The sequence below is a fragment of the Bufo bufo genome, chromosome 8 (genome assembly GCF_905171765.1).
Source record: "Bufo bufo chromosome 8, aBufBuf1.1, whole genome shotgun sequence".
NCBI classification, from domain to species: Eukaryota; Metazoa; Chordata; class Amphibia; order Anura; family Bufonidae; genus Bufo; species Bufo bufo.
The window spans coordinates 126,328,644-126,341,934 of NC_053396.1; the positions used below are offsets into that span (position 1 = coordinate 126,328,644).

General features: G+C 43.8%; 1 protein-coding gene across 3 annotated transcripts in view; it reads right to left on the reverse strand.

The window, feature by feature from the left end:
- The window catches only part of COL4A6 (collagen type IV alpha 6 chain), a 271,820-nt gene that overhangs the window by 2,161 nt on the left and 256,368 nt on the right, over positions 1–13,291 (reverse strand). For all 3 annotated transcript variants that reach the window (XM_040442327.1, XM_040442329.1, XM_040442328.1), the window contains 3 exons: positions 12,179–12,295; positions 2,908–3,099; positions 2,390–2,676 (listed from right to left, as the gene is read on the reverse strand). In XM_040442327.1, the coding sequence (XP_040298261.1) occupies positions 2,390–2,676; positions 2,908–3,099; positions 12,179–12,295 (596 nt within the window). The remainder of the gene's footprint in view (positions 1–2,389; positions 2,677–2,907; positions 3,100–12,178; positions 12,296–13,291) is intronic.

Here is a 13,291-nt window from a genome sequence, read left to right on the forward strand (position 1 = left end):
AATGATATAACCTCCGTGTATAGATAAGACAGCATTCACCATTCACAATAGGTGATTGTGTAAAAGCTTATCTATTCGTTCCTTGTACAATGACCTCTGCTCAGGTCCTAAAGCAGCCTAACACATGACACAGCTGAGTATCAGAAGGGAGGTTATAACTCGCAAATACACTGCAGATTACATACCTTTCTAACAGGTTAGATATTAAACAGTTTTGTGGGAGTTCTACTTTAATGCAACAACTTATGATTTTATGTGTAGTCTGCCTAAGCTGTCCAGACCAGCTGTAAAAATGGCATCTAAACTAAATTCCACAGCATTTAACTGAGTGCGTATCAGTGGCGGTTTACAAATAATATCATAAGGTATTGCACTAAACCACGGGTGGGGAACCTTTTTGCTGCTGAGGGCCATTTGGATATTTGTAACATAATTTGCGGGCCATACAAAATTCTCAAACATATAATTGACTTAGGGGTAAGTTACAGAAATTGCACTCCAGAGGGGTATACCCAGCTTTCACTCTCTACCTGCCATTACTCCTGCCTCTTTCTTCGCAACTGTCCCTGCCTTTGTCCCTTTCTCAGCCTCAGATCTGCCCCCAGCTCCATCAGCCTCAGATCAGACTCTTATTAGACCTCCCAGTCTCAGATTAGACCCGAATCAGACCCTCCCTAGCTTCAGATCAGACCCCCAGCCTCAGATAAGACCCTCCCCTGCTTTAGATCAGACCCCCAGCCTCAGATCAGACCCCTCATCAGACCCTCCCTAGCCTCAGCTCAGCCCCCATCAGAACCGCCCCAGCCTCAGATCAGCCCCCATTGTTTTCCCAAGTACCGTTTTGTTGCAAAAATGATGGCAAAACAAAGTGCAACAAAATTGCACATGTAAATACAGCCCTACAATGGGGGGATTATTAGATTGTCTCTCACAGCACGACAGATTTATTAATATTATTACAGCAATCAAAACATTAATTTCAGAGACATACAGTACAGACCAAAAGTTTGGACACACCTTCTCATTCAAAGAGTTTTCTTTACATGACTATGAAGACATCAAAACTATGAATTAACACATGTGGAATTATATACATAACAAACAAGTGTGAAACAACTGAAAATATGTCATATTCTAGGTTCTTCAAAGTAGCCACCTTTTGCTTTGATTACTGCTTTGCACACTCTTGATGAGCTTCAAGAGGTAGTTCAATGAAATGGTCTTCCAACAGTCTTGAAGGAGTTCCCAGAGATGCTTAGCACTTGTTGGCCCTTTTGCCTTCACTCTGCGGTCCAGCTCACCCCAAACCATCTCGATTGGGTTCAGGTCCGGTGACTGTGGAGGCCAGGTCATCTGGCGCAGCACCCCATCACTCTCCTTCATGGTCAAATAGCCCTTACTTTCAAAGTTTTCCCAATTTTTCGTCTGACTGACCGACCTTCATTTCTTAAAGTAATGATGGGCACTAGTTTTTCTTTACTTAGCTGCTTTTTTCTTGCCATAATACAAATTCTAACAGTCTATTCAGTAGGGCTATCAGCTGTGTATCCACCTGACTTCTCCTCAACGCAACTGATGGTCCCAACCCAATTTATAAGGCAAGAAATCCCACTTATTAAACATGACAGGGCACACCTGTGAAGTGAAAACCATTTCAGGGGACTACCTCTTGAAGCTCATCAAGAGAATGCCAAGAGTGTGCAAAGCAGTAATCAAAGCAAAAGGTGGCTACTTTGAAGAACCTAGAATATGACATATTTTCAGTTGTTTCACACTTGTTTGTTATGTATATAATTCCACATGTGTTAATTCATAGTTTTGATGCCTTCAGTGTGAATCTACAATTTTCATAGTCATGAAAATAAAGAAAACTCTTTGAATGAGAAGGTGTGTCCAAACCTTTGGTCTGTACTGTACGTATGACACTATTAAACAACCCATGATCTGTTGTTAAGGCTAGTTTCACACTACAGTTAAAATCATATCTGGCATAACCGGATACTACCTTTCCCTGCCGGAGCCCATTCCCTATAATGGGATTCAGCCTGTTTCCGGCATTAGTGCCGTGATTCGGCTGGGCAAAAATGCTTCAAGCAACGTGTTTTGTCTGGCCGAATCCTGTCACTAATGCCTGAAACAAGCCGGATTTTAGCAGTAGTCTGAATCCTAAGAAGGTCAAATTTCATTGTGAGATGTGCCATTCACATGGGTGGTAATTTGCTGCAGTGCAGGAATGGTGCTGGTCTCTGCCGCATTGTTACCACCCAATATGAATGAACCTTTTCATGCTTAACGTTTTCCATTTACTTCTGCATTTCAGACACATGGATAAATCATCTTTGTATTGAGAAAGAATTGGTTCCATGAAGTTTAATAACAGCAATATTACCATAAGGAAAGAGTATCCTATCCAGAGACTCCTCCAACCTTCTGGGCACTGAGGGATTGTGTTGTCTTGGCTGTGAACAGCAACAGCTTGAGAAGGAGCCTCGCACACAGAGCAGCGGCTGATGTAGTTTCTAATCTGTGTGCTGGACACTGGCATCATGGGAATAGGTGCAGTAGTAGAGAGCCAGTACGATTTGTCATTCCTGCTGGCATAGTAGCAAACCTCATTGAGGTTGCAATAAATAAAAGGCATGGTGGTAAATCGAGGTAAACAAGATCCGGCGAGACCTAAAATAAAATGTGAAATGGGGATAATCATTGAACAGCCATAACCCAATTTACAGATCTCAATCCTGCACATAATTCAAGCCTCTCGAGATACAAATTTATCCGTGCACTGAACCTTATTCATTTTCATTGTCCTGGATTATTTTTGGTGTGCAATCTGCACAGGTAATCCCCAATAAATTCACCACATGGCACTGTAGTTTTAGTGAGCTGGTCTGAGAGGGTACTTACCCAGGTCTTGACTGTGAGCCTTTTCCTGTCCTTCTACGTACAGCAGACTGTAACCATCCCAAAGCTTGCTCATGCCAACAGGACATGGAGGAATCTGTTCTGCCTGGCTGTGTTTTACCAAAGTATACCCAACGCCCACACTCCGTCCAGGCATACCGGGTAATCCTGCCACGCCTTGCTTTCCTGGGGCACCTGTGGTCATGAACAAATGTACAAATAATTAGATGACGCTGACAAGTGAGGTTGTGTGGAGCTTCTGCCCTGAGCGCACTCACTAGCTACTACCCAGATAACAAGGGCAGATAGAGTGAGCGGTGGTGAGTAAGACTAAATACTAAAGTTCCTCCTTTTGTTTAGAGGGGTCATGACATATCAATTGATCCCCTATCCAAAGTTGGGGTCTAACCAATGAGACTGCACCCACTCATCAAAGACTGCTAGAGATAGTCCAAGTACAGAGCCTCAATGTAGCTGCAGAATGCACGGTCAACCTGACGCTCCCTTCCTACAGCCATATGGGACTTCCATATTTAGGTCTAGTGGGGATCCCATCAGTTGGCCCCCCCCACGACCAGATGCATATCCCCTATCCTTTGGATAGAAGATAAGTTTATAACATGACAACCCCTTTAATTGTTGAATATCATTTAATTTGATTATTTGTCACGTATGTTTACTGCTTGTATTATACTCCATCGAAGGCTGAAAGAACAGAGGTATCTACATACACACATCACCTGGAGAGCAGTTACAAGGAGCGTCTCACTCTGGAGGACACAAACAATCCATTGATTTGAATAGATGTTTTTGTAATGCTTAATTTTCCCTTTGGTAACACTGAAGGCAAATTGAATAATTACTGCCAGATTTCCTATAGACTGCATCTGATTGCTGGGTATACCAGCAGTGATAATTTAAAGTGTAGAAGTTGTCTAGTTTCTAGATATAGACCTACAGTGCTTCCCATAATTATTCATACCCCTGGCAAATTTTGACTTGAAGTTACTTTTATTCAACCAGCAAGTAATTTTTTGACGGGAAATGACATGGGTGTCTCCCAAAAGATAATAACGCGATGTACAAGAGGCATTATTCTGGAAAAAAAAAACATTTCTCAGCTTTTATTTACATTTAAGCAAAAAGTGTCCAGTCCAAAATTATTCATAACCTTCTAAATAATCAATAGAAAAGCCTTTATTGGCTATTACAGCAATCAAATGCTTCCTATAATTGCAAACAAGCTTTTTACATGTCTCCACAGGTATTTTTGCCTATTCATCTTTAGCAATGAGCTCCAAATCTTTCAGGTTGGAGGGTCTTCTTGCCATCACACTGATCTTTAGCTCCCTCCACAGATTCTCAATTGGATTCAAGTCTGGACTCTGGCTGGGCCACTCCAAAACGTTAATGTTGTTGTCTGCTAACCATATCTTCACCACTTTTGCTGTGTGTTTTGGGTCATTGTCATGCAGAATTGTCCACTGGTGCCCAAGGCCAAGTTTCTCTGCAGACTGCCTGATGTTGTCGTTGTGAATCCTCATGTATTGCTCTTTTTTCATGGAGCTGTTTACTGTGATTAGGTTCCCTGGTCCATTGGCTGAAAAACACCCCCAAAGCATGAGGTTCCCACCACCATGTTTGACAGTGGGGATGGTGTTCTTTGGGTTGAAGGCTTCTCCTTTTTTACGCCAAATGAAGGAAACATCATTGTGACCAAACAATTCAATTTTTGTTTCATCTGACCATAACACAGAAGACCAGAAGTAGTCTTCTTTGTCCAGATGAGCTTTTGCAAAGGCCAAGCAAGCTTTTGTGTGCCTTATCTGGAGAAGTGGAACCCAGCAGTGTGCAGTGTCCGCAGGATTGTCTGCCTTGAGACATTGCCACCAGCAGAGCCCAGATTCACCAGGATGGCCTTGGTGGTGATCCTTGGATTCTTTTTCACCTCTCTAACTATCCTCCTGGCCAGCACAGGTGTCACTTTTGGCTTCCGACCACGTCCTCTGAGATTTTCCACAGTGTGGAACACCTATTATTTTTTGCTCAAATGTAAATAAAAGCTGAGAAATGTTTATTTTCCACAATAATGCCTCTTGTACATAGTCTTATTATCTTTTGGGAGACACCTATGTCATTTCCCGTCAAAAAATTACTTGCTGGTTGAATAAAAGTAACTTTAAGTCAAAATTTGCCAGGGGGGGGGGGGGGCGGAGCTAGCGCCGGACGGAGATGGTCGCATAGCTCTCTGCTCTGTGAGGAGACTCGTCCCTAACGCCAGCAAAAATCAGCTTTCATTAGCAAAAATGGTCAAGATCGGGAATGCCAGACACGGTGACACACCTGCTCCCTCTAAGAACCAAACATCGAGCGGGGATATGGAGAAATTTCTCAAAAAGGCTGCCGCCACGATCGCGGCCAGAGAACCTAAGATGGCGCCGACGCCACAGCCTAAAGCTCTGAAGCGCGCACCTGCATTGTCGGAAGGGGAAAGCGACTCAGAAGGCTCACACCCCACTACAGAGCTTCCGATTACAAGAAGGTACCTCGACCGTGCTCTAAATAGAGTAATGGAGCCGATCCTGACGGAACTTTCTGCATGCAGGCACGAGGTGAGACAAATAGGGGAACGTGTGGAGTCTTTGGAAACACACCAAGCAGCGATATTAAACCACCAGGCTTCGGTGTCAGACTCCTTCCGACGCTGCGCCTCATACCTAAACGACCTCCACAACTCACTAGAGGACCAGGAGAATAGGGGGCGCCGAAATAACCTGAGATTTAGGGGTGTGCCAGAATCGGTCCCTCCTGGTGAAGTGTCAGCCGCCATTATAGAAATCTGCGGATCGCTATTGGGCCCCGATCACCCGCAAGAAATTATTATAGAACGGGCGCATAGAGCCCTGAGGCCCAAGCCAAAGCCAACAGAACCACCCAGAGATATCATTTGCAAATTTCTCAACTTTCAAGTGAAGACAGCTGTCCTGGACTCTGCACGCAATCACCCGGATTTGGTTTATGAAGATTCCAGGGTCGAGATATTCCAAGATTTAGCCCCATCTACCTTGAAGAAGCGTAGATCCCTCAAGCCCCTGACGGATTGGCTTCGGTCCAACAAAGTGCTATATCGCTGGTCCTACCCATTTGGACTAACCTTTTCATACGCAGGCAAAAGGGTTAATGTTTCTTCCTTCACAGATCTAATAGCAGTGTATGATCTATTAAAAGTGCCTCCAATGCCAATTGAAAACTGGGAACTCTTTCAAGACCTAAGCATCCTGCCTGATATTCCCAGCGTGGTCCCTTTTGAAGTCCTCCGTACACCGAAGTCTTCCCGCTCCAAGAAAAGAGGCCAGCATCTTACCCCTAGAAGCCTCTCACAAGAGCAATAGATGGACGTATGGAGTCTTTACCTAATTGTATTAGTTTATAATGTTATCTAGAATCCTCAGTTCTGTGTAACTTAATGTCAGAGTTTCACCATTGCATTTCCTAATGTGACTTTTCCCTGAAAGGAAAAGTCTTTTCTTCCCTTTCCTGCCAAAATACGGCCCATACCTGGGCGTTACACGGTCTCCTAACCGGTCTACCGACCACTTAAACCCCCCCATCAATACGACATACCTTACTATGTCTGTTTTCTTATATTATGTTTGTTTAACCCGTTATGTCCTGTTTTCCCTTTCCTTTTCTATCCCTATTCCTCGACTAAGGTATTTCCCTCCACCATTGACATGGATTGAACTCCTTTCTTCCACATCTTCTCTGATACACCGAACAGTGGACCCCCACAAGCCTGATATGCTCTCTTGGGAAAGATCACACCAGCTACAAGGTAATTCCGCACACACCCTCACCAATGGCTGACCTCTTGGTAGCTTCTTATAATGTCAAGGGTTTTCACTCCCCATCAAAACGGAGCCAAATCTTTGCCATTCTGAGAAAAGCCGGAGCTGGGGTGATATTTCTACAAGAGAAACATTTCCGCTTTAACCATTACCCTGATATGCGCTTCTCCCATTACTCCAACTGGTATCATTGTGGGGGAGGTTCTTCAGCTTCTAGCGGAGTCAGCATAGGGCTACAAAGGAAAATCCCTTTCAAATTTATCAGCCAAATACTGGACCCGGAGGGAAGGTACATCCTACTTAAAGGTACTATTGGACCGCAGACTTACACCTTAATCAACCTATATGCCCCCAATTCTAGCCAGTCCCGCTGGTTCTCTGACATTTTCCCTGTCATAGAATCCTTCAAAGAAGGTATAGTTATTGCAGGTGGCGATTTCAACGTGGCTCTACTACCGCAATTAGATATATCCTCCCACAAATCATCCCACTCTAACAAGTCCTTAAGAGCAATTAGGAACCTCTTATGGGAATCACATCTGGTAGATGTATGGCGATCTCACCATCCCAACACCTCAGATTTCACATTTTATTCCTCTATGCATGGCTCCTATCATAGAATAGACTACCTGTTTATCTCTAAAGAACACATACATCTATGTAAAGAGTCATCTATAGGCTCTATACATTTATCGGACCATTCTCCCATCTTTATATCAGTTCTAGCTCCCCATGAAACCCCATCGTGCTTTAATTGGCGCCTAAATGAGTCTCTCCTGGGATATCAGGATTCAATCGAGGCAATATCTAAACATATCACAGAGTACTTTTCCCTTAATAAGAACCCGGAACTCCAGATAAATACTCTCTGGGACGCCCATAAACCAGTAATTAGGGGTCACTTCATTAGCATAGGCACGCATTTAAAGAAAGTTAGAGAAAAAGAAATTGATGAAGCTCTAAAAAATATTCAGAGGCTTGAATCCCAGCACAAAATTAAGCCCTCCGACCCAAAATTCCAAGAGCTGTCGAGATATAGAGCCAAACTCAAATCCCTCCTAAATTCCAGAGCAAATTCTATATGAACTCCCAACATAAATTCTTTGCCCATGGAGATAGGGCCACCAAGTTTGTCATGAGCAGGATTAAAGGGAGGAGATCTGCGAACTATGTCCATTAATTATCTTCGCAAGATGGGACCCCCATCTTCTCCTCTACCCAGATTGCTGCCCATTTTCGCTCCTACTACAACGACCTCTATAATCTTCCCCCTAATGCAGATTTGGAAACCCATGCCTCTGCTACATCAACCTTTTTAGAAGCCGCTAAACTACCAAACATTTCCCCAGCACAGAAGTTAGCCCTAGAAGCCCCCTTTTCCCTAAATGAGCTCAAAAAAGCAATGAACCAAATGCCGTCAGGAAAGAGCCCAGGCCCCGACGGTCTTCCGTTAGCCTACTACAAAACATTTCATGAACTTCTATTCCCTCATCTCTTAGAAATTTGCAATCAGACTCTCCAGGGAACCCCTCTTTCCAGAGATATAACAGCGGCCAACATCACCCTTATTCCTAAAGAAGGGAAAGATGCTAAATTGTGCCCCAGCTATAGACCCATCTCCCTCCTAAACATAGACCTCAAACTCCTGGCCAAGATGCTTGCTAACAGATTAGCTACTCTCCTCCCCCAACTAATTCATGGAGATCAGGCAGGCTTCATCCGCAACAGAGAAGGCAAAGATAACACTACTAGGGTGATCAATACCCTCTGCCATGCCAAGCGGATTTCCTCTCCCCTGCTTCTACTTAGCACAGATGCAGAAAAAGCATTCGACAGGGTCAACTGGTCATACTTAAAACACGTTCTGTCGAAATTTGGCATACCTGACCCTTTCATCCAGGCGACCTTTTCGATGTATAAACAAGCTACTGCATCTGTCCTAATCAATGGTACCATATCTCCCCCATTTTCTATTAGAAATGGGACACGCCAGGGTTGCCCCTTATCACCTCTCCTATTTTCATTGGCCCTTGAGCCGCTACTAGCATCTATAAGATTGGACCAGGAGGTAAGGGGTCTATGTTTGGGAGGCAGAGAACAGAAATTAGCTGCCTTTGCGGATGAAGTCTTGATAATGACGATCAATCCGAAGGTCTCACTACCTCGAATCCAGACCCATTTAAATACATATAGCATTTTGTCAGACTTCAAAATTAACTCCAGCAAGTCATTGGTCCTCTGTTCAGGCATATCACAGACAATTAGACACCAATTGATGGTAGATTCCCCATTCAATTGGTCCTCTCCCAATATTAAATACTTGTGGGTAAGGATCAGTTCTGAAATAACTGAACTCTTTTCCCTTAATTATACCCCCTTAAAGCAATCACTTTTTGACACAATAGATAATCTGGCCCGATCTAGCCCGACACTGTCCTGGTTCGGTCGCAAAAACCTTCTCTCCTCCTTAATACTCCCCCGACTTACCTACTTACAGCAAACCCTCCCCATCCCAGTCCCCAAAAGCTACTATAACTCTATCATGCAAAAATTCAGGTCCTTCATCTGGAATGGAAGGAAAGCGAGATTGTCATCTGCTCTTCTCACTAAGCCCAGACATGCAGGGGGAATAGGCTTACCAAATCCTGAACTGTACGGAAAGGCCATTCTCCTCTCACGTGCTATTGCATGGTTACGCCCCTCTTCACCTTCTTTAGCGGTACAGGTAGAACTAGAGATATTAAACAGGCCAGCCAGAGCACTTCTCCTAGGCCATAAATTGTTTCTTCCCGGCTCTATGTCCCACTACCCAATTCTTAAAGCCACGCTTGAGACATGGAAGTGGATATCCTCCACACATTGCCATATCCCATTCCCCTCCCCAACGCTATCAGTGTCTGATGTTTTAAACACAGCCCCTCCTGTCCTAAGAAATGCAACCTCAACAGGACTTTTATCCTCAGCTACCTCTGTGATTTCTCTCGCCCTCCCAACTGGAGAATGGATGGATCTAAAAGCTACAAATGTTTTGCTAAACCCTCATCCGTGGGATTTTCTTTCAGTCACCTACATCAGAGCCTACTTGAAACAACACATTAAATTTAGGGATCTCCTTCGACCACGGGTCTGGCTAGAATCCCAGATATCCTTACACTCACCACCCAGAAAACTCGTCTCACAAATCTACAGTAAACTGCGGTTACCCCCCATGATAGCTAAACCTTCCTTTGTGACGCAATGGGAACAAGACTTGAACATTGTAATTCCCTATGAATCTCTACCCAAACTGCTGGATTCTCCTCATAGGGCCTCCCGCTGTGTCAGAATCCAGGAAAATGGATATAAAATTCTTACTAGATGGTACAATACGCCAGATAAAACATCAAGATATGCCGTGTCTGCTTCTGACATTTGCTGGAGGTGCCTTGGGGAGAAGGGAACTTTTTTCCACATCTGGTGGACCTGCCCCCTTATCCATAAATGGTGGGGCGAGGTCTTTTCGGTTGTAAACAAAATTTGTGGCACCTCAATCCCTCCCTCTCCACAAATTGCTCTTCTATCTTTTTTCCATGGCATGGGACATGCAAAACCCCCATTTGTATTCACACAGATGCTGCTCGCAGCTAGGTTACAGATCCCGAAACACTGGTTACAACCTGTAGCCCCATCACTAGAACAATGGATTCAAAAAGTGGATCAGATCCATAGGTTTGAAGAATTGTCATCCTGGGAAACACGTACCCATGTAACTTTCCTTAAAAAATGGTCCTTGTGGTCCAAGTATAGATCCCCCACAACGTAACCACTTAGCAAACCATCTTACACTCTAGGGCTCTAGAGTGAAAGGCGTACTCTCTCCATGTTATAGTCTTTAATGCTCTGATGACAGCCTCTTGACTACTTTCCACTACATGTGTCTCCTTGATCTATACCACTTCAAAGATGGATAGGGATTGATTTGTGTACCATATAGTGAAAGGCGCTACACTGTTGTATCTACCATTTATCTACTCTGTATCTATACTATTTTAATATGGCCTGCGAGCCGAAACCTTGGTATCCCTGTTACCTATTGTTATACTTGAAAACTTATAATAAAAATATAAAAAAAAAAAATAATAATAATTTGCCAGGGGTATGAATAATTATGGGCAGCACTGTATCCTCCTAATGGGAGCTGAGCTGGAATAATCAGCACGGCTACTAAACCGCGAACTGAGCTTTCTGCTTGCTTCTCTGTACAATATGATCAGTCCGGCATCAGTGGCTGCAGAAAACAAAGGATCAGCCCCACCAATCTGATACTGATGGCCTATCCTGAGGATAGTCATCAGTATCTAGGAACCATACAACCGTTTAAGATATTATATAATAGACTCTATTGGTTTTAATAAACTATTGATTACAATTCAGCAGGGGTGGACTGGAAAGTGGCCCTGCGAAAAAACTAAAAGTGGCAGTGGATCCAAATTGACAGAAGGCGGGGCAACACAAGTAGGCAGAGACAACAGAAGTAGGTGGAGCCAGCAATAGTGCAGAACAATATACCGCCCCAGCAGAACCAAACCGCAGCACAAAATACTGCCTATGCAAAACCAAATACCACAGTGGAGCAGAAAATACTGCTGCCTATGCCATGGGTGGCATTGTCGGACAGCACGGTTGCTGTTTGACTCCTGGGTCCCGCTGCCTACTAGGGCAGTGCCGCTTTGTCACTGCATTGTGCTGTGCCTTTTTTGTCAGAGTAGGTCCCACTCAAAGAGGCGACCTTGGCGTGGTGAGTGAGCTTATGCCTTTTGATGAAAATGTACACTAATGCACCAGCATGCAGTATGGGGGGCTGTACACTTTAAAATGGTGCTGAGAAGCGAGTTTAGATCAAAGCATAGCATTGTGGATGTGCGATCCAGTTCTGTTTTTCCCCCCCTGATAACTGCTGCCTATGCCACAGTATAAAACTGTATCATCGTCCTGAGGATGGCGATACAGTTGAATTCAGGAGGGCAACTATGGCCACTGGCGAAGTGCATAAGTGCCTGATGCTCCTACATTAATCAAGGCTGAGAGCATCAGATCTTTATGTACCTGACTGGTGGCCATTAAGAGGGCTTGGGTATTGGCCAACTGGGAGGTTGCCCTGTAGGGTCTATGGTCAGTCCGCCCCTGCAATTCAGAAACAACTGAAAAACAGAAATAGCACTGTGTCCATCACTTGTATACTAAAATGTACATAAAATGATATTGCTAATAACATATATAACAAAATAAAGCTTGATTACTAAGTATATGAAGAGCATAGTAAAAATCTAGCAGTAAATAACTTTATATATGCTTGTTTCATAGCCACAGAATGTCACAGCAGATTCAAGCAAACATTATATTTCCTGACTCTTTTTATTTGACTATTAAACTTCTGCAAGAATTACCTTCAAATCCTGGGAGTCCTGGAAATCCAGGCTCACCGGGATCACCAATAAAGCCAGGCTGACCCGAAGGACCATTTCTTCCCATCTGCCCTTGCCTGCCAGGAAAGCCTTTTCCACCTGAAATAAATAATCACATTATTAATTTACACACATATCATAGACAAAACAGCGGTAAAACAGATCATACACAACCAAATGGGACTAAATATGTCAGCAAAACAGGCAGATATGATGCTTCATCTATCAATATAATACCTTGGGCCATATTTTACCGATATACAGTACATGGACAATGACTGGAAATCCCCCTTTTAATATATTCTTGTCTAAGTTACCTGCTCAAAGCCTGAGCTGCGCCATGTCCCAATGACGGATTACGATTAGGGAGCAGCCTGTGGCACTCGTGGCTTTGTTTCGGCTGGCTGCAATAACCGCACACGTGGCACTGGTGGGGGAAATGTGTTCCTGCCAGCAGCAGTTGCTCCGGGTTTTGCAACCAAGAAACAGTGCCTGAGGCCACGTCTCTTCAACTCCATTAATGCCAAGTGCTCCACTGGTGGTGAGGTGTCCTTGTGGATGTAAAGCTATACGGTACCTGTGTATGTATGAATGTAAAAGTATGGCTATGTGTGTGTACGTATGTGTAAAAGTTCACCTATGTGTGTATATGTATGAGGAACACTGCGCCTATGCGTGCGTAAAAGTACATGTCTGTATGTACATGTAATGGTAAATTGTACAGGGAGTGCAGAATTATTAGGCAAATGAGTATTTTGACCACATCATCCTCTTTATGCATGTTGTCTTACTCCAAGCTATATAGGCTCGAAAGCCTACTACCAATTAAGCATATTAGGTGATGTGCATCTCTGTAATGAGAAGGGGTGTGGTCTAATGACATCAACACCCTATATTAGGTGTGCATAATTATTAGGCAACTTCCTTTCCTTTGGCAAAATGGGTCAAAAGAAGGACTTGACAGGCTCAGAAAAGTCAAAAATAGTGAGATATCTTGCAGAGGGATGCAGCACTCTTAAAATTGCAAAGCTTCTGAAGCGTGATCATCGAACAATCAAGCGTTTCATTCAAAATAGTCAACAGGGTCGCAAGAAG